This window comes from Musa acuminata, chromosome BXJ2-5, assembly GCF_036884655.1.
Source record: "Musa acuminata AAA Group cultivar baxijiao chromosome BXJ2-5, Cavendish_Baxijiao_AAA, whole genome shotgun sequence".
NCBI lineage: Eukaryota > Viridiplantae > Streptophyta > Magnoliopsida > Zingiberales > Musaceae > Musa > Musa acuminata.
This window is the reverse complement of record NC_088342.1, coordinates 32053343-32076403: the sequence shown is the minus strand read 5'-3', so window position 1 is coordinate 32076403 and position 23061 is coordinate 32053343. Positions and strand designations below refer to the sequence as shown.

At 34.7% G+C, this 23061-nt stretch overlaps 1 protein-coding gene across 1 annotated transcript; it reads left to right on the top strand.

Moving 5' to 3' along the window:
• Positions 1-564: 564 nt before the first annotated feature.
• LOC103985128 (probable aldo-keto reductase 2) lies at positions 565-4488 on the top strand. The gene is made up of 5 exons (XM_065109149.1): positions 565-904; positions 970-1170; positions 2971-3143; positions 3235-3337; positions 3948-4488. Exons 1-5 carry the CDS (start codon positions 659-661, stop codon positions 4284-4286), a joined length of 1062 nt encoding a protein of 353 aa, XP_064965221.1. The 5' UTR covers positions 565-658; the 3' UTR covers positions 4287-4488.
• Positions 4489-23061: the final 18573 nt, after the last annotated feature.

Below are 23061 nucleotides of genomic sequence, written 5' to 3'. Positions count from 1 at the left end.
ATTCAATATGAAAAAGGGAAGGAAGAAGATTATAATTTTTAAGACGAAGAGATAAAAAGTGGTTGGGGTTATTTTTATCATTTTAAAATATCAGGGCTTTTCTGGGGAACTTACTAATAAATTATTATTTATTTTAAATCGATTCATTTAACTGGTTTAATTAAATGATTTGATTTAATTAGAAAGAGAGAGAGAGAGAGAGAGAGAGAGAGAGAGAGAGAGAGAGAGAGAGAGAGAGAGAGACAGCTTTTCAAAGAAAAAAATAAAAAATGATTGAGGGTCACTTTTGTAATTTTAAAAAATTGAAACACTGTAGGAGAATTTTTGGAAAAGGAAGTACTAATTAAGAATTTCGTAAAAATGATTGATGGTCGCATTTTTCAGATAATTTACTATTCTCATAATATATTTTTTTTTTAATATTGATTGCACACATCATTATTGAATATTTGTATTGACACAAAAGGACTAAAGCTGACGCAAGCGATGGCGTTAATGACGGCCGTAGCTTTCGGCGAGCCGCTCCCATTGAATTATCGGTGGTGGAATCGCGATGACCAGTAAAACCCCAAGTTGCTCTTTCCACAGTATAAGGGAGCAGAGTTGGATGTGGTGGAAGGGGTAGTAGAGGGAGAGAGAGAGACCGGAGAGGTGGAAGATGGCCAGAGAGGCGGGAAGCGGCAACGACGGAGGCGTGATAGTGGGGCCGATGAAGCTGGGCTCACAGGGCCTGGAGGTCTCCAGGCAGGGCCTCGGCTGCATGGGCATGTCGGCCTTCTACGGGCCGCCCAAGCCGGACACCGACATGATCGCCCTCATCCACTACGCTATCCGCTCCGGTGTCACCTTCTTCGACACCTCCGACATCTACGGTCCCTGCACTAACGAGATCCTCCTCGGCAAAGTACTCCTCCTCATCGTTAATAATTGTGCGTTGACCGATGGATCGAGCATTGATTTCTGGTGTAGGCACTGCAAGGTGGGGTGAGGGAGAAGGTGGAGCTGGCCACAAAGTTCGGGATCAGCTTCCAGGACGGGAAGAGGGAGATTCGTGGAGATCCGGCATACGTCAGGGCCGCCTGCGAGAGCAGCTTGCAGAGGCTCGGCATCGACTGCATCGATCTCTATTATCAGCACCGCGTCGACACCCGGGTTCCCATCGAGGTCACGGTGAGTTAATCTATCCCATCGAACACCTTCTTAGATTGGTGGCTTGTTGAGGTTGAATTCATTGGAAGCGATACATTGTTCAGAATTGAAATTCCTTGTCATTTGAAGTAGTTGATGCTCGATGCCATGGTAGAATTGTTCCTTTACAACCACTCTCCTTTGGGGACAAGATTTCGCACATTAATCCTTGTCAGATCCTCAATCAACGAGAATCTCATTAGGTCAACAAATAGGTGGAAGACCATATTGTGGTAGAAGAAAGATGCAACAATGTTTATGATAGGTTGAGGTCTCGACCCTGTGCTTTAATGGAGACTTTTGATGACTCGGTAGCTTTGAGAACGGTAAGGAGAAAATGGAAGGCATAAGAGGAGGAATTTAGGAGAAAGTTATGCACTTAGACTCGATATAGGAAATCATATGTAGAGGAGATTTCTTCACTGATTCACTTTACTGATCAATATCCAAACTTCGTCCACTTAGAAGTAAAACAAAAAAAGAAAACATAACAAAGAAAATAGAAAATTGCAAAAGAGAAACCAAAGGATCCTCCTCCTTTCTTTTACAATAAAATATTACTGATTATACTAAATCTTCTGCATCCTATGAAACTATTCATTTCAGCTCAGACCTTGGTTTGAGATGGTTTTGTACATCTGATAAGAGCCACTTATATCCAATGTACCAAAGAAACCTCCACCGGCCATCATCTGCTATATTCACTGTTGCTATCATCATAGATCACCTCCTATAGCAGCCCAAGTTGTTTATTTTGGATGAATGACCCTATCTTGTTGTGCATAATATCTCCACTATCTTCTTTTCCCCTTGTATATTTGGTTGTTGCCATGTGAAAACTATTTGTCTTGCAACAGTTCCTTGTCGAGAATCCATACATCCCTTATCTGTGTATGGATAGCTATCTCTCGAGCACAGGTTTAGGTTCGGCCTCAGTGGGAATTACAAATAGACAAAAACAAAAAACTTGAAAGCATTAAGCTAACCACATTAGTAACTAAAGCTAAAGCGATTATCAGTTAATGATGATTGGAATTGAACCATCTTCTGTAGACCCCTAGTATACACATTGATGGCACTTGGGTATTTCTATATAGACAATTACTAAATGACATTAATTTCATGCTACTGCTATCAAAAGTGACATTCTGCAGCTGGTGTGTCACCGAAGAATTTAGCATGCAGTAAGATTCTTATGGAAGTGAATGGCTAAAGGAAGTATTTGTTTTGTGCCTATTGTAATTCTCTTTTGGATGTGATGGTCCACTATGCTAAAGACGGTCGGCCACTATTTTTCAGCCTTGAGAATAGCAAGTCATAGATAAATCACAATCATTCATCCTACTTTATATTCCAAAATCTTTAAATTGTTTCTCTTCCAATTAAACATTATAATCATGTTATGGATTAAATCAGACCACCCGATCTTATTTTGTTGAAACCAGTGATGTGAGTCATGGAACAACCTCTCTGCTCGTTGGAGGTTCGTCTTGTACATTGCTTGTAGGAATTTTTTTTAATTGTTGAATGTTACCCAGCATCATGCTCTTGCTGAAAATTGACCAAAATATGGAATTAGTAAGAGTATGAAACCTTGATTTTTCAGATTTTGCAATTATGCTTATAAGTATTCATCTATGACATTCTTTGCCATAGATGCCATGTCTCTATGGGCTCTTAAGTTCATATTTGGAAATGTTCTTAGTTTTACTTATAAGGTCAGTTTCCTGTTTTCTAAGTATATTGAAGCAAAGTTCCCCTTTGAACTTTTATTTTCTTTAGATGGGAGAACTTAAGAAATTGGTGGAAGAAGGAAAAATAAAGTACATTGGATTGTCTGAGGCCTCTGCATCGACAATCAGGAGGGCACATGCAGTTCACCCAATAACTGCTGTGCAACTGGAATGGTCTTTGTGGACAAGAGATGTCGAAGAAGATATAATTCCTACTTGCAGGTAGAACTGGCTGATTGGCTTTATCTTTTATATAGACCACTATTTTAATATTCTATTGTGATATTGATTTTTAACTTTTTTTTCTTTTCAGAGAACTTGGTATAGGCATTGTTGCATACAGTCCACTGGGAAGGGGCTTCTTTTCTTCTGGACCAAAGATGGTTGAAACTCTGTCTGAACATGATTTCCGTAAGGTGATCATATACAATGGTTAGGAAAAGATATAAAAATCCTTTTATGCTCTTTTAAATTGAAAATTTTTTTAATGCAAGAATAGAAGTGATGAACAACTATTTAGACTGCAAATCATCTCGACCACTGACCATTGTTACCAGCTGATAAATACATTATTTTATTATGTGCAAAAGTTGAAGTTTATGCTTTAATGATAATTCAATCAACAGGATGTCATTGGAGTGTGATGCTTGCTTATCGGTTAGATTAATGATGCGTAAAGTAAAAGAAACACAGTAGTTTATGTGAAAGCCTCCTATTGAAAATTATCATATTTGTGTTTAATGCTCAAGTTGTTGATGATTTTGACAGAGTTGAGCTTATCATATTCAGGCTCTAGATGTTTGATATATCAAACCAGACAAGGGATTATAATCACATTAGTGAATGCCTACTAAACATCCATGACTACAATCACCTTGAATGGAACATTTATTTCATGTTAATTGATGCTGTATTCCGTGGTGTCAGTAGGATTGTCCTTTTGAATTCGTTATGTTTATCTTAAAGTAAACTTCTTTTCTTTTTTTTTGGTCTAATGATATTCTGAATGATGAATTATGTGTGCAGCTCATGCCTAGGTTTCAGCCTGAGAATCTCGCTCAAAATGCACTTATCTTCAAACGTGTAAGCGAAATGGCCAAGAGGAAGGGATGCACCCCTTCACAACTTGCATTGGCCTGGGTTCACCATCAAGGAAGTGATGTGTGCCCTATACCTGGCACTACCAAGATCGAAAACTTTAACCAGAATATCGGAGCACTATCAGTAAAACTCACACCTGAGGAGATGGCTGAACTTGAATCATATGCTTTGGCAGATGCAGTCAAGGGTGATAGGTATGGTGCTGCAATGAATACGTGGAGAATGTCCGATACTCCTCCCTTATCCACATGGAAAGGTGAATGAACGTCTTCCATCTTTTGTAGAACGGTTGTTGTGTGACTGGAATAAAGATGAACTCCCTAGGAGGCTTTCATTCGATACTTTACTGTCTACAGTGACCAATATTAGAGAACGAAACCTACTGGTTGAGTTGTTTCAGCTCCTGCTTGTTCGATCAAATAAAATGCTTTGTTTGCAATCTAAATAATTACTGGGTTTTCCTCAAGTTGTTTGGTAGAAATAGCAGATGGTGATGTTGTTTGTCTGTACCAAGTATACAGTTTCGAATGATACCGTCCGGTACGAGCGATATGTATCTGTCCAACAGTATACCGGTATGCGGATCGATCGTTACCGGGCGGAACATTTAAAGGCGTATCGTATCGAATGATACGGGATAATATCGGGCGGTTATGATCAAAATTTCAATCGTTACCGCTTGACACAACTTAGTAACGATCAATTTTGATCGTTACTGTTCGGTAACAGTGCTACAGTGCTCTAATAGTCAAATTGACCGTTGAAGTCCTTTCTCATAGTATTTAAACCCTTCTCTCCTATTTCACTTCATTTTATTCTCGTACTCTCTTAATGAATTGAATCGAGGTTAATTTGGGAAGATTAAGAGGAATAACTTTTTAATCAAGAGGTATGTATTTTCTTTCTTTAATTAGAGAGTAATTAAGATATTTAATATTATGATTAGTATGTTTAATATTGATTAATTCGAAATTAGATACTTAATAGGTCAAATATTTATATTTCATGCATATTAAATATTAAAAAATATTTACGATAGTAAAATAAGTTTAATTAGGTTTTATTAAAGTTATCGAATGCTACCATTAGTAATTTTAATAATAATTTAATCAAAATTTATTCAATTTTATGTCAATTCAATGTGTTTAATACTTATTAGGGTGTTTGTAATATTTATAATGTTGAAAAAAAAATAATTAGTGAGAAATTAACTATGTTAATCATGTAATTAGTGTATCTAATGATAATTTCATCGTAATTTGAACTATATTGGATCAAAATTATGTATTTAATATTTTTTTATGTATTTGACATATATTTGATGATAAAATAGATTTAATTAGATTTTTTTAAAGTTATTTAATATTGTGATTAGTCATCTTATTGATGATTTAATCAAAATTTGATCAATTTTATATCAATTTAATATTTTTAATACTTATTAGGATGTTTGACATGTTTATAGTGTTGAAAGAAAAGTAATTAATGGATAATTAACTATGTTAATTAGGTGATTAGTTTATCTAGTGATGATTTTATCATAATTTAAACCATATTTGATCAAAATTATGTATTTAATATTTCTTTTATGTATGTAACATATTTATGATGATAAAATATGATTAGTTATGTTTTAATAAAATTATTTAATGCTACGATTAGTGATATTTGATCGATATTTGGTAAATTCAATATGTTTATACTTTATAACTTATTTGATTTAAATTTGGTAAGATCATGGCACCAAAAGAACAACTACATGATGATGCATGGGTTCATGCCCGAAAGATAGATGAGAACCGTCATAATTGACAATGTATTTATTGTGACTATATTGGCAAGGGTGGAGGAATAACTCAGGTGATAATGCATTTGGTTGGCGAGTATCTTGATGTTGCAAAATGCAAGAAGGTTCCGACGAAGATTCGTATATTATTTCAAAGTAAGCTACAACAATCAAAGGTATTAAAAAAGAAAGCAAGAGTTGAGGAAGAATATTATAAGGCTACATAGGAACCAGTTTATTATCAGTATGAGGGTTGCGACGATTAAGTTGACCCGGATCTCACAGCTGTGATTCATGTATCATTGGAGCATCAGTATACGGTCGATGAAGCAATGAGGCAATGACGACCTGACTCACAACTGGAGCATGGTAGTGGTAGTTGAATACAGTGGTCGGCCAACATGAGGCAACCAACTGCTCATTCTCAATTATGTTGAACTAATAGCATAAGGTATGGTAGACTCTATAGTTTTATGAGAGGTCTTAACAGGAGGTTTGCACCAGATATTATTGATATTGATCCGCAAGCCTATCCCCCACAAATAGCGAAACAAACATGGATTGACGATGCATACACAAAAGAAAAAAAGTGGGATATTAGGAAGACAATCTCAAAATAGTTTAACTTCCATAGGATTCCAACTAACACAACCCAAGGTCTATATTATTAGAGCATGATCTCTTTTATTCAAAAGTCTGGCATGAGGATCCAACCTCCAACACCGAAAGAGATTTACGGTATATACTTAGATAAGGAGGTGGCAGAACTGAATGATTGGATCAAATCATTCAAAAGGTAATGGGACGAATATGGGGTGACATTAATGTGTGATAGTTGGACAAGACCAATAAGAATGAGTATCATCAACTTTTTTGTTTATTACAATAGAAAAGTGGTGTTTTATAAGTCCATTAATGCTTCTGAAAAGATCTAAGATGTAAACTACAATGAGAGCTTAATGGACACTATAGTAGAGGAGATTGGACCACAGTATGTTGTCCAAATAATAACTGATAATTGAGCGAATTTCAAGAAGGCCAGTTTGTAATTGATGGAAAAAAGAAAAACTTTGTTTTGGACTCCATGTGCATCTCATTGCATAGATCTAATGCTGAAGGATATTGATGAGTTGGATGCGGTCACGAAATGTGTAGCTCGAGCACAATCAATTATAAAGTTTATATATAATCATCATTAGGTCGATGCTTGAATGCAAAAGTATGTAAATGGTGAGATATTCTGACTTGGAATTACTCGATTTGCTACCAATTTTATTGCATTAAAGTTATTACAGCAAAAAATGCATGGCTTGAAGGCAATGGTCACCCCACAAAAGTGGTCTGATTCTATATATTCGAGATTGAGCGATGGAAAGAAGATAGAAAAGTCCATTCTTTCCTCTAGATTTTAGAAGACTACGGTAGAATCATAAACGGTGTGGAATCACTTTATATTATCCTCTGTAAGGTCGATATGGACAAGTGTCCACAGATATCGTATCTAAAGATATGCTGATTTCAGTAAGAGAGGAGCTCAGGAAAGTATTCAAAGATGATTTTAAGGTCGACCAATACGTACGGATCATTGATCGTCGGACTGAAGTTCATATGGATCAAGATATCTATAATGCAAGTAAATTCATATTCAGAATAATTTAATTTATTATTTTTAGATAATAAAAAATCATACTAATAAAATTATGTCTTGTAGCGTATTATCTAAACCCGACAATTCAATATCGATGTGCTCTCAAAATGCAAAATGATTTACTAATGACACTACGAAATGTTATATATCGACTCTTGCTAAACACTACTAATGTAGTTGATGCTCTTATAGAGGGTTGATTATTTCGAGGAACAATTGGTTCATTCTTCGATATTATAGCTATATCGTGTCATTACAGTATAGATCCCGGTGAGAAAAAGTTACATATATTGCTTTCAATTATATTTAATATTAATTATTTATTATGCTAATAAAATCTTATTTATATCTTTTTACAATCGAGTGGTGGCTACAATTTGGAGGGGATGCACCATATTTAAGGAAGGTTGTCATTCGTGTACTTTCACAAACGACAACATCTAGTGGTTGCGAACGTAATTGGTCAACATTTGCATTGATTCACATGAAGGTCTGTAACAAACTCTCCTATAGACGGTTAGAGAAACTAGTATATGTCCATTATAACATGCGGCTAAGATTGCAATGTGCTGAGCTGGATAAGAAGCCAAAAGAACCAGATATTGATCCTATCGACCTCCAATTCTACAACGAAGATTCAGAGCCAATGTTAGATTGGGTTGAAATAGTAGAGAACCAAGATGATCCTCTACTTGATGAGATAGGAGATCATCAACGTCCTTCATGTTTTATCACTGAGGCAATAAAAGAAGAAGAAGCACAACCCCAATAGGTGGAAAATCCCCTTCGATCACAACGTGACAAGAGTCAAACAACATCAAGTCAAACTGCTCGAGGAACTATAAACACCCAACGGTCACAATCGTCTGTGCAGCATGCAAAGGCAAAGGGAAAGGCAGTAGCATCAGTTGCATCATTGGAAAGAATCGAGTCGGGCGACAAGACACCTTCACAATCACATTCAGCAACTCGCTCGGTCTAGAGACATGACAGCAACACAGACAATAGTGCCTCATCCACACAACTTGAGGGTGGTGCATAGACTGAGGAGCAATATTTTATACATGCCACCTAAGATTCAAATCATGGAACTCGACAAGGTACTGGTCAAATTTATGCGCGGAAGGGGAAGGGGAAGGTAGTGGATGAATTTGAGCAGATACAATAGAGCTTACATGATGTAGACACAGAAAGAAGCTCATCGTATTCACAGCCATTATATTATGGAGAATCATACGAGCAACAATAGTACGGTGATAGTTGGTAATCCTTCTCTGAGCAATAGTATGATACAGAGCAGCAGATCAGTAGCGAAAGTAGAAGCTCTGACATTCACCAATATATACCTCAAGAGTTGTCTCGGACAAATGTGATTAATGACAATCAACCTACGATCAGTACTACATTGATGCATCAATGACATATGGTGTATCAATACACTATGTCATGGGATTAATTTCATAAATGAGTCAAACAAACATATCATATTGATATGCAGATGTATAGGATCGAGGACCCCGATCCACCACTCATGAAGGCCCGTCGTTCATTTTGGTGGTAGAATCAGTAATCAGGTATATCTACATATGTGATTATTTAATTTATTTAAATTTTAGAGTTTATATTATAACAAAATAGTCTAACAATTCAAATGATTTTTTTATAGATATATCAGTATTTATATAATGACAATCTGTAATGGACTGAAATACAAACCTTGCATAAGATATTCTTCAAAGCCCAAAAAAAAATGTGATACTATTTTTACTTAATTTATATTGATTTTGCTAAACTTATACTATTACTATATTTGTTTCTAATTTAAAAATCCTATATTTTTTTTATTTTTAGATATTTTCAAATGGTTTTATACCTAAATTAGGTGTATCTTCGGTACACCCTAACATATCGCTTGGTACATGGTACTATATCATACCGAGCCAACCTCAAAACACTAGTATGATATGATATTTCGATCTTTAGTCTGTACGATATGATGTAGGTGATGAGTTTTGGATCGAATTTTAGCCATTCTCCCAAGCTACAAATGCAGGGTCATTTAATAATTCTAAGCTGGATTACAAAAGATCAAAACATTGGTTTAGGAGGGCTTTGGAAGTTCTTAGTTAAAGGTCTTGGTTAGCATTGTCCCATTGAATTGATTGTTAGATTCAAAGAAAAAGGTCGTGTCAATAGTTTAGTAATATGAAAGCAAAGGTTCAAAGGGTTGGATGACCCATTCACTTTTCACCCCTTCTTCCGCTCAACACCTTTCCAATTCAATCAACCTGTATTCTTATATCTATATATACGCTTAGTATGTCACTAAGCGTCCTTTTCATTATCTTGACCTCATTATCCTACGGTAACCGTCCAACATTTCTGGGGTTCGTTAGCTCTCGGGAAAGGAATGCCTACAAATGTGTATTATGGAGGGAATCACATCTATTATTATAGAAAGCGATAACCTCAACGTTGTGAGAATGCTGGAAAGCGAACTAGTTCGACCCTCGTAGGAACTGAATGTATATATATAGAGATATATATTTTTTTTTATCAGTTCAAGGGTTTTTTAACGTCGTGAGAATTCAGTATAATTGGGTCGTAATTTGTGTAGCTGATTTTGCAAAAGTGATTTCTATTCCCACCGGTCTTTTTGCTATTCAAAACCCTATTTTAAGAACCTTTAATATTCATAATATATTCCTCTATAAATAGATATTAATGTCCTTATAATTATTCTCTTTTTTTTTTTTTCTTGTTTTCTCATAATCAAGAGCATCGATCGACTGCTGATGAATATAAAATAAATGTGTTTTTCTTTTTCCTCTCTTCCTCCTCCTTTGTTATTTCTTGTCTTCGAGTAACGAGCAACTTTGATGATTTCATGACATCGTTGTCACTAAGGTTTCATCGGATGAAATAAGGGATTACAAAAATAAGGATATGTAATGATTAGCTCCTTAGGATGTGCATCTATATATTTTTATTTTTTTGGTATAGGTTTTTTAGTGGTAAATGCATCCAAGTTGCTCGAGACAGGATAATTTTCATTCAAATTCAATGTATCAAAATCAAATCATCATAAAAATTATTTTTTAAAAAATTCATTAAATATAATATGGATGGATTCCTCAATAACTAAAGTTCTTTTATTGAAAACTCGATAAGCTTGAGAAACAGAGGAATATTCAAGTAAAATATTTTTATGAGATTTTGTATGAAATTTTTATGAGGTATTATTTTTATTTAAAATAAAATATTTACAATCAAAAACTTTAAAATATAAAATGTTGAATCTTTTATTATTCCATAATTGAGGGATTGTAAATAATAAAATTATATTTTTAAATTTTTTAGAGGGTTATGAATGGAAAGGGGATTGTCAATAGCAAACTTTTTTGCAAAAGCCGATGGTAACTTGTATTTGTTCTGCTGATTAATTAAAATTTTATTATTTCTGAGAAACCGAAAACTATATATCATATCACTGATCACAGCTCCAATGTTTGCGGACATGCGAACACCCGTGTATGACCAGACCATCTATCTCCAGGGAAATCAGACAACTTACTCTGATTGGTCTTGCTCCAAAGTCTCTCTTCATACTAAAGCTCTAATAATATATAGCATCACTAACAATTAATAGTAGTCATTAAATAAGAAAAATCATATGACCAAATTCTAAAATGGAAACCAAGACTGTCCACCCCAATTACAACAGTCTCTTGAATACAAAACATGTAAGATGTGCCCGTGGAATGGAAATAAGAGCACAAACTTTAAAGTTGTGGCCTTCCCACGATAAGTTAAAGAACAATTTTCTCGCTTGATTGTCAAATGGAGCTTTGGTACAAGTTCAATTCAGATGGTTTTGTTTAACACTACTATTCTTGCATGCCCAAGGGTTTAGCTTCATTCTTAGGGACAAGAGCAATGGCTTATCCACGTTTGCTTGCTTGCTTGCTTATTACAGATTTCTGGATAATAGTTGCGATTCTATAAGGCTTAAGAGCTGTTGCTCTAAAGGAAGGAGTGTAGAAAATTCATACCGAGTGTGATGCTGAAGGTGAAGGTTTGGTCCATTTGTTGAGTAGGAAGGAAGATGACCGACCCCTCATCTACAAAATATTGCATGTTTATAGAGAAACAAATTGTTCATACAAAATTTACTAAGATTAATAGGGAGAATGTTTTTTTTTTTTGGTGGGGCCATTGGGCTCTCGTATCTATATTTTTTTGGATAGACTCTTGTTGGATCCGGTCCATACGTGGGCTTGAACAATTTGGACCGTAAGCCCAAATCAACAAATCAGTAATTAAGAGAGAAAGGACAAAATTGGGCAGCGTGCAGGGTGTGTGTATGCGCACAGTGAGATTGCAACGTGCAGCCTGCGGCGGACAAAGGAGAGAGAAAGATTAGGTTTTTGAGTTTTTTTGCTTGACGATCGGTGGCCAAATGTTGTCAGTTTCGACCCAAATTTTATGTGGAGAATCCTTGCAGCAAACTCTACAATCCTAATGGTGTTGATCTGCAGTTTACCCTCTCTAAGATACTTTCCTGCGATATCCACTTTGTGAGACCTAGAATTCTCTTTTGAGGAGATCCATCCTACGTGATGAAGATATGCTATCCTTGAGCCAAGATCTATGATCTTGATGTTATTATGATCCTCTAGTTATTCTAGAGAAGACCTACTGTAAACATGTTATCATTATTATTGATAGTGGAAGTTTGAGGTGGACTACGGTACCGTGGTTTTTCTCACATTGGGTTTTCCACATTAAAAAGATTTGGTCTCACTGTGTGATTGATTTATTGCTCTATTGTTTATGCTGTGCTGATTGATATTAGCATTTTGATATCAAGTTGGTATTTTGATGAGGAACCCATTTTGATACACAAAGAGGGAAAAGATTATTCCGCATTAACAGGTTTCTTCCCAACAAGTGGTATCAGAGCTTCAGGTTGTTTGGTGCTAGTTTTCTTATGTGATTGAAATGGAGCAGTCAGATTGTATGATTAAATTGAACTCATCAAATTATTCCACTTAGAGGCGTCTGATGGAAGATTTGCTCTGTTGCAAAGATTTGTATAAGCCTATCAAGGTTAAAGATAAACCTTCTATTATGGACGATGAAGAATGGGAAGTTCAACATAGAAAAGCTATTGCCTATATTAGAAGATGGATGGATATAAACTTGCATGAGCATATTTCAGATGAAACCAGAGCTGATGTTGTTTGGCAAAGGTTAGAAAATCTCTTTGCGAAAAAGACAATGGGAAATAGAATTTCTCTCCTCAGAAGGCTTGTAAATTTGAAGTATAAAGATGGTGGTAACATTGTTGAGCACATAAGCCTATTTCAGAGTCTTGCAAACAAGTTGGTTGCTATGAAAATGAATATAGATGATGAGATGCAGGGATTATTACTTCTCAGCTCTTTACCAAAAAGTTGGGAAACGTATGTGGTGACTATTTGTAACTCCACGCCAGAGGGGACTCTAACCATAGATATGGTTAAAGACAGTTTGCTAAATGAAGATGCAAGAAGGAAAGAACAGGGTGAATCTTCTTCTGGTGCATTTGTTACTGAAAAACAAGAAAGACGTGGAAGAAGTCATAGCAGAAATCCATATGGTTATAGAGGAAGATTCAAGTTTAGAAGAGATATCAAATGTTTTCACTGTAATAGGCCAGGTCACATGAAGAAAGAGTGTATGTTTTGGAAGCAAGAACAGAATGAAATGAAGAAAAATGAGAAAGAGATCAATACAGTTGCTGTTGAAGGTAATATCATTATTGTCTGTGATGAAAGTTGTGTTAGCCTTGTAGCTCAGGATAGTAATTGGGTAATTGACTCTGGTGCTTCATTTCATGTTACTTCTCATGGTGATTTCTTTAGATCTTATAGTGCTGGTGATTTTGGTAATGTCAGAATGGGAAACAATGGTACATATAAGATTATGGGTATTGGAGATATTTGCTTGGAGACCAGTATTGGGAGCAAATTGATACTCAAAGATGTAAGGCATGTTCCAGATATTCGTCTTAACTTGATATCTACAGGTAGACTTGATGATGAGAGCTTTGCACATTATTTTGGTGAAAGTAAATGGAAACTCACTAAAGGTTCTCTAATTGTGGCAAAAGGAAAGAAGATTAACTCTTTTTATGTCATGGAAGCTAAGCTACACAAAGGAGAGATTAATGCAATTCGAAAAGGTGAAAGTATAGATCTTTGGCATAAGAGGCTTGGACATATCAGCAAGAAGGGACTTTAAACTCTTGCTAGAAAGCAGTTCTTACCAGAGTTGCAAGGTACATCTCTTAAATCTTGTGATCATTGCTTAGTTGGAAAAACACATAGAGTTGCATTTCAGACATATCCATCATCTAGAAGATCTGATGTTATTGATTTAGTTCATACTAATGTTTGTACTATGCAAACTAGAACTCTTGGATGTGCTCTTTATTTTATTACTTTTATTGATGATCATTCTAGAAAAGTTTGGGCTTTTGCTTTGAAATCTAAATACCAGGTACTCGATGTTTTCAAGGAGTTTCATGTCAATGTTGAAAGAGAAACTGGCAGAAAGCTAAAGTGTGTTCGATCAGATAATGGTGGCGAGTACAGGGGTCCTTTTGAGAATTATTGCAGGTTCCATGGTATCAGGCTTGAGAAAACAGTTCCTAAACCTTCTCAGTAGAACGGTGTGGCAGAAAGGATGAACAGAACCATTGAAGAAAGGATTAGGTGTATGCTTTCCCACGCCAAGTTACCAAAGTCATTTTGGGGGGAGGCTATGAGAACTACAATTGACCTGATAAATCTTTCTCCATCAGTTCCTCTACAAGGTGATGTTCCAGAGAGAGTATGGAGAGGAAAAGATATATCTTATAATCATTTGAGAGTCTTTGGGTGTAAAGCATTTGTTCATATTCCCAAAGATGAGAGGTCCAAGCTTGATAATAAGGCAAAAGCATGTATCTTCTTGGGATATGATCATGAAGAGTTTGGGTACAGATTATGGGATCCAGTGAACAAGAAGATTATTAGAAGCAGAGATGTTGTGTTTCTTGAAGACCAATTGTTTGATGATGGTGATAATGTTGAGAAGCCAGAAACCTCTATTTATATTCCTTGGAGTTTGGGTCCAGTTCCTTCACCTGTAGTTCATGATGATCATGGGGGAGATGAACAAGAAAATTGTGGTGAGAATACTAGTGATGATACACCTACAGTTGATGATGCTGAACCAACTGAACAGACACGTCCACCACCAGTTGAGATTCCATTGAGAAGATCCACTAGAGAGCGATAACCCTCTACCAGATATCCTCCACATGAGTATGTTATGCTTACTGACGGGGGAGAGCCAGAAACTTACCAAGAAGCTATTCTACATGAGAATAAGAGTGAGTGGGTTAAAGCCATGCAAGAAGAGATGAGATCCTTACTTGAGAACCACACCTATGACTTGGTAAAGCTACCGAAAGAGAAGAAAGCTCTCAAGAATAAGTGGGTTTATAAATTGAAGACCGAAAATAATAGCTCACAACAAAGATACAAGGCACGACTAGTTGTGAAAGGATTCAGTCAGAAGAAAGGTATTGACTTTGAAGAAATATTTTCTCTGGTTGTGAAAATGTCCTCTATCCGAGTTGTTTTTGATTTGGTTGCCCGCTTGAATTTAGAAGTTGAGCAACTTGATGTAAAAACAGCATTTCTTCATGGTGACTTAAAAGAAGAAATTTACATGGAGCAACCAGAAGGTTTCAAAGTCAAGGGAAAAGAAAATCTAGTATGTAAGGTTAGGAAAAGCTTATATGGACTCAAACAGGCACCTAGACAGTGGTACAAGAAGTTTGATTCCTTTATGATGAGCCAAGGGTATGATAGAACCACATCTGATCATTGTGTGTTTATGAAGAAATTTTCAGATGATGATTTTATTATTTTACTACTATATGTTGATGATATGTTGATTGTTGGCCATGATGTTGGAAAAATTGAAAAGCTTAAAAGAGAGCTAAGTAAGTCTTTTGCCATGAAAGACTTAGGATCGGTGAGACAAATACTTGGCATGAAGATTCTTCGTGATAAGAAGAAAAGGAAGATTTGGCTATCTCAGGAGACTTACATTGAAAAGGTTCTTGAAAGATTCAATATGAGTAGAGCCAAAGCAGTTTGTTCTCCACTTGCAGGTCATTTCAAGCTGAGTTCAAAACAATGTCCTACAAGTGAGAAAGAAAAAGAAGAAATATCCAGAGTGCCTTACTCATATGCAGTAGGCAGTTTGATGTATGCTATGGTTTGTACTAGGCCAGATATAGCTCATGCAGTTGGAGTTATTAGCCGATTTCTCTCAAATCCTGGAAAGGAACATTGGGCAGCAGTGAAATTGATATTAAGATATCTAAGAGGTACTTCCAGGTTGTGTTTATGTTTTGGTGATGAAGAACCTGTGTTAGAAGGGTACACAGATGCAGACATGGCAGGTGATACTGATTTCAGGAAGTCCACTTCGGGATTCTTGATAACATTTGCAGGAGGAGTAGTCTCTTGGCAGTCTAAGTTACAGAAGTGTGTTGCTCTATCAACCACAGAAGCAGAATACATAGCAGTTACTGAAGCCTGCAAGGAAGCTTTATGGATAAAAAAATTTCTACATGAATTGGGCTTGAAACAGGAAGGATATACTATTTACTGTGACAGTCAGAGCGCTATTCACCTCTCCAAGAATTCAACATACCATTCTAGATCCAAGCATATTGATGTGAGATATCACTGGATTCGTGATGTGCTTGAGATGAAAGAATTACAGTTGGAAAAGGTGCATACCAATGATAATGGTTCAGATATGTTGACAAAGTCTTTGCCTAAAGAGAAGCTTGAAACATGTAGGCGAAGAGCGGGCTTGGTACAACCCATCATATGAGCTGGAGGGGGAGAATTGTTGGGTCCGGTCCATATGTGGGCTTGGACACAACAATTCAGTAATTAAGAGAGAAAGGGCAAAATTGGGCAGCGTGTAGGGTGTGTGTGTATGCGCACAGTGAGATTGCAGCGTGCAGCCTGCGACGGGCAGAGGAAAGAGGATAGAGAAATAAAGAGAGAAAGGTTAGGTTTTTGAGTTTTTCTGCTTAACGATCGGTGGCCAAACGTTGTCAGTTTCGGCCCAAATTTTATGTGGAGAATCCTTGCAGCAAACTCTACAATCCTAACGGTGTTGATCTGCAGTTTACCCTCTCTAAGATACTTTCCTGCGATATCTACTTTGTGAGACCTAGAATTCTCTTTTGAGGAGATCCATCCTACGTGATGAAGATATGCTATCCTTGAGCCAAGATCTATGATCTTGATGTTATTCTGATCCTCTAGTTATTCTAGAGAAGACCTACTGTAAACCTGTTATCATTATTATTGATAGTGGAAGTTTGAGGTGGACTACGGTACTGTGGTTTTTCTCACATTGGGTTTTTCACGTTAAAAAGATTTGGTCTCACTGTGTGATTGATTTATTGCTCTATTGTTTTTGCTGTGCTGATTGATATTAGCATTTTGATATCAAGTTGGTATTTTGATGAGGAACCCATTTTGATACACAAAGAGGGAAAAGATTATTCCGCATTAACATGTTTTTTTGATGGTAGGAGAGATGATTTTGTAATACATTCTTTCTTTTGACAAAAAAAAAAAAAAAAAAAAGTGAATGGGATGTCATATTCTGACAAATTTCTAAATTGGTTGAACCACAGTGCATAGCTTATTATGATTGCCCTCTGCTTATCTTCTGTATATTCTATTCTACCTAATATTTCCTCCTCCTTTGTTCCCTGGCTGTAAATGAAACCAAACCCCTAGCCCTATAATATATATTAATACTCAATAACCCATAAAGTCTCTAAATTACCTCTTGACATAAATTCTCTAGCCCTATAATATATAGATTAAGTAGCTTCAAAATTCAAATTTTAACAATTTTAACGAAATTCAAGTATCAAATCTTTTTTATACTTTACAGCATTCAAGTTTAACAATTTCTTTGTTCTACTTGAATTCTCAAAACATTTAGCTTTTCCCATGCCTCTTTAAAATTAAAGGTTTATTGTCTATTCCCTCATTCCTCTGTAGCAACATAATTCTTTATTAAATCTTTTGATAATTAAATTATACATGTGTTTTGCTCGATTAGCTTAATAATCATGCGTTATTATTTACAACATGAATTAAAAGTAAGAATATAAGATTGGAGTGGGAAGTTTAAGAGGTGTTATTTTATAGATACAACCAAGTTACTTTTCTTTAGAGGATAAATTGAATGCCATGTTGTCCATTTGCAATTGTCACAAACAAAAAGTAACAAACTTAGATAGCAATGATATTGCCTCTATTGCTTGTTCTAACAAATTTCTCTCAGTTTTATAATTCTTAAGCAGAATATAACAGAGTTCCTATACGCTCACTCACTCAAATCACATATGAAAAAGTTTTGTTTAAAGTAACACAGAATATATTATGTCTATGTATATTTTTTGATATGACAAATTTATTGTGTGATCATACCACCACCACCACCACCCGTTATGACAAAAAGACATGAAGAGCTTTAGATTATTACAACAGAGTAGTATGGCCCAAACAGGTCATGGAAGATTCATCTTGTATGTATTTCTATTTTTTTAGTATATTATAGCAGAGTTTAAATATGACATACATTGCCTTAAACTTTAGATTTGAGCTTGTATAAGGATCAACAAAAAGGATCTCATGCATATATTTTGAAGTATATATGGTTGAGCATCTTAGAGTAGATATGTGTCTCCATCATATCAATTATTATCCATCTCTCTTGTAAAAGGGGTATGGGTTATTCATCAAAGGATTGGATACATGTGTTATTGAGTCTTTAGTGAAGCCGGTGATCATGTAGGAGGAGATTAGTTATATATTTTTTAAGGTAGGCTGATCTTCTACCAAGTATCATAATAAATGATGCTGATCAAACTTCAAATATCGATCAAAATTTACTTCCAAAATGTTGATGATCCAGAGTGACACGCCCAACGCATGATATATCATGCTGAGGATCAAGGTGTTAGGCCTCTTTTTCCTTAAAGATAATGATAGGATCCCCATTCAATTGGTGCCTTTTGGCTAGAGCTTCTCTTTTATAGATTTGTCAAGCGATGTTGCTATCTCCACTCAAGACGAGTCTAACAACTATAACATCAACTTGTCACTTGATGGATCCTTATGATCGAGATATTGTCTCCCAAATTTAAGAAAGATATCAATCCAAATGGCCTCTCGAGATGAGTTTCTTATTTACTGTTTCTGCTCATAGTAGTATTTTATGTCACAATAGCAGTGCCTTCAATGGCCGAGGTGCTCATAGAAGTTTTTTCTCTTTTATATGTAGAAATACTTCTATGTCGGAAGTATTTAACGAGAGGTGAATTCTCTTTGAGGAGGGACACAGTCTCTGTGCGGACTTTTATTATGTGGCTGATAATTATGATTTAGCCAAGAAGGATACTTGTTGTAGGTTTCTTCCCTTTAGCTTTTCTTTTTTCAACTATTACATATTCTATCATAATATTCTGATTTGCCATTTGAAAGAGCTTTAGGTAAGTGGTTGGTAGTTTGTAATGATCAACCAAAAGAAGCGAGATGGGTGAAGCCACTAATTAAGGGGTTGATGAGAATCCCAAAACATTCTTCATCTTAGAACCTTATGGTGTAATTGGCTACTGGTTTACTATCTTCTTATTGTACAGTTAGTAGAGACATTGTTGGCTTCCTTAGATGCTTGTAGCTGATAATATTTAGTTTGGACTTTTGAATCAATTGATTGAATAAAGCGATGGATTTGGAGATGGTCTTATGAACCACTCTCTAATTGCCCGGTTGAGTGTGAATGGGAAGGACCAACACATAGGGTGTCGATTGTTTCGTACAACATCATTTAGGCTATCAAAGTCATGAAATGTTCTAATGGATCTGAATTTCACAGGGAGGTGGAATCCTTGGGGAATAAGCTCCTCTTGGATGCTTTGGACAAAAGGTAGATAGGGTCAGAAACATTAGTCCATCTCAAAAAGTTGATCTTCGACTTTAGGTACAAGTCCTGCCAAAATAAATTTTAGATCTCCTCGGTAATTCTGGCTCTTGAATGGAGAGATGACGAGGAGATTGCACTTCACGAAGAGCCTCTTGTGGCATTTGTCGAGACTCAACAATAGTGCTTAGAGCTAAGAGCTAGAGCTAGAGGAGTTGGTAGGGGAACCAATCTCTATTGAACCAACTAGGTGAGTTGAGGTAAGAATGGAACAACAATTTCTATATGCTTGCTAATGCTTGGACTCTTGAAGTTAGGTTAGCGAAGGCTTTTATCAAGGAGGGTGATAGTCGGTGGAAAGTGATTTGGTTATGGTGTGAATGGTGGATGATTCATAACTTGGTTGTTGAACAAATGTTGAAAAATGAAAGGTTCTTGATATTTCCAATAGGTTCCAAAATTGGGTTTAGGAGATCTAGCTCTTAATGGTTTACTCAGAGAAGCACTTTTTTTAGTGCTAATATATTAAGTTAAATTTTGATTGATCGATATGGAGGTTGATTCAAATCTTTTCTAAATTTGTCTCTGAATGATTTAATGTTGGACAAGAGAAAAATTGAAGTTAAGACGATACAAAACTGTATTAATAGTAAACCCAATATGGCCCATTCGATGTTTAAGTTAGTATTTTGGCTAAAGAATTTGGTCAAAAGTGTCGAATCTATATAGATGTGAGTGTATCGGAGTAGTTCAAGGTATAAAAAGTATATCTAAGATATCTTTTTATAGTGTGGTATAAGATTATTAGGAATGTTCAAATCTAATTTGTTCCGGTTTGAATTACCTTTAACTGATTAAAAAAAAAAAAAGGTTCAATTCGATTTGACTCTTAACAGTTTAGTTAAAATTGGTTTTAACATCCTCGGAGATAATTACATCTAGGGTCATGGTTAAATATCACGAACAATTGCACATCTTTTTCGATCATAAATGTGGATAGCATTTGGGGGATGAGTATATCTATCACTTAATTCATATTATCATATTATGGGTTTCAAATATAGTTTGAAATTTAATTTGACTTGATTTGACTCTTATGTGCACATATGAGATTTAATTGTTATCGATAGTACTCTTAACAACTTGATTATAATTATGGCAAAGAAAGATGTGTAACAGTTCTCCAGTATAACCATAACAATTATGAGATTTAACGATTCATTGATTAAGGTAAGGTGTTGTATTGTGAAGCGATGGCTCTGCTTGTTGAACTTCAAGACATGGTCTTAGATGGGTTCAAACATATGCATATTGAATATGGTTAGTTAATTCTTATCAAAGTATTACAAAAACAATCTACCATTCCTTTGGCGATCTAACATATTATACAATGTTGATGTATATAATATCTCTCTTTATTTTAGAGAGAAAAATAGAGTGGTTAATTGGTTAGCCAAATATGTTAAGGGGATGAATATTTTTTTTTTTTGTTTTTTTTTTTTGTTTTAAGAAAGTGGATTGGCCCTCTCGGGTGTTTTCTAATTCTAATAATATTTTTTACTCTTTGATTCTAAGAATGTTTTTTATTTCTCTATAAATTAATAATATTTTTTTTTTAAAATAATGGTGATTTTTCTAAAAAAAAGTCTCTTTTTAAAAACATTTTCAAGGAGGCACATTTTCTTAATCCTCAAAATACATCTAACATGATGTATCATAATTTTTTCACTTGAACATGGATTGGTCTATAAGTGAATCAAGTCAATCCCCTATGTATAAGACTTTCATTATTGATTATAATATTTTTGAATAGGTTTACAATATTTTTGGTAACACCATGAAACACTACAAGTTTATTTAAAAGCATTGTATATAAGGCAAATGGACTCAAAGCTGAATAAGATTTCAAATAATTATCCTATTAATTAAAATACTAAATAGGGAGATTTCTATGTCAATTATAATATTTTTGAATAGACTTTTTGACACCTTTACCAAAATAATATAAGCGTGCTTAAAATATTATAATTGAGATAAATTGACTCAAAACTCAATAAAAATCAATTCACATAAAAAAATATGATTTTAAATACGTATCCTTATTGTTTTAGGAATAAAAATAATCAAATAAATAGACATAGTATTTTTTGTTACTTCCATCGAAACATTGTAAGGCTATTTAAAATCATTATAACCGAAGCAAATCAACTCAAAACCTAATAAAGATGGACTCATATAAAATGACTTTTTGGTTTTAAATATGTATGCTTTTTGGTTTAGGAATAAGAATAGCTAAGAAAGACTTTTATATTTATGATAATATTTTTGAATAGACTTATAATATTTTCCCAAATACTATAACTGAGGAGTTGGAATGGTTTACCATAGGAACCAATCTTTAGATTGATGGATCGATTACTATGTGGATCATTCTACCAATTTTTAAATGGTGAGAGTGGTTATTGCATTATGTCAAAGAGTATTTCAGAGATTATAAAAATGTGAGAGCACCCATTGGAAAATATGAACAAGGTATCTTCCAAGAAAAACCAAAAAAAAAAAGGAAATTTTGCCTAGCTATGACCCTGGTTCAAGAGGAACTGATGATTCCAGTTCTTAGTTTTTGCCAAGTTTTGATTCTGATGTTTTTGGTTCTGGCTGCCATTCTCTTTTTTATATTTTTTATATTTTAATTTTTAATTAAAAATAATTTAACGTAGCAAAAAAATACATAGTTATATTTTAAAAATTTTGTTCAAAGTTTCACTTTGAAAAATGAATTGATTCCCCGACATACGAAAATGAAAATGAATATGTAAAAAAAATCCACAATCACTTATAGTGTCGAATGTCCTAATTGGTTGATAGATTAAATAAGTATTTATTATCTTCAAGGATTGTTTTGGTCTAATTATCAATATATACTTAAGTCTTAATTGATTTCGAAGAAGTAATATTCGAAAGGGTTTCATCTAAGATGTGTCTTTTCATATTGAAATAAATTCCGTAACATAATTATTATTGTTGACATTGGAGTTAATAATATTTATATTACTAAAATTAATAATATTATTGAATAACTCATCAAGAATTGAAAATCCTATGCTTCTATGCTTGTAGTGCTGTCCCCAAACTCAAAAAATATCGTTAGTTAAATATCAAGGAACTTGAGACTACCAATGCCAGTCTATATTGTGCCTTTACAATAATAATTTCACTCCTCAACAAATTCTACTAGGATTACTAACTTCATTTGTACATTTATAAGATTTGGAGGTAGCTTGTTATCTATTATAATATGCACTATAATGATCATATAAGTTAATGATTATTTTTTTAACTTCTCTCATACTATTTCATATAAATATCAATATCTAAATATAAACAATCATAATAAGTGGTTATATAATCATGCAAACCATCTAAGCCTACAACGAAGATTAAAAAAAAAAAACCAATAAGATAAATAGATAGAATATATAGGAAAAAATATTATACCTATTTAGTTTTTTTTTATCATAATAGTTATGCTCAAATTA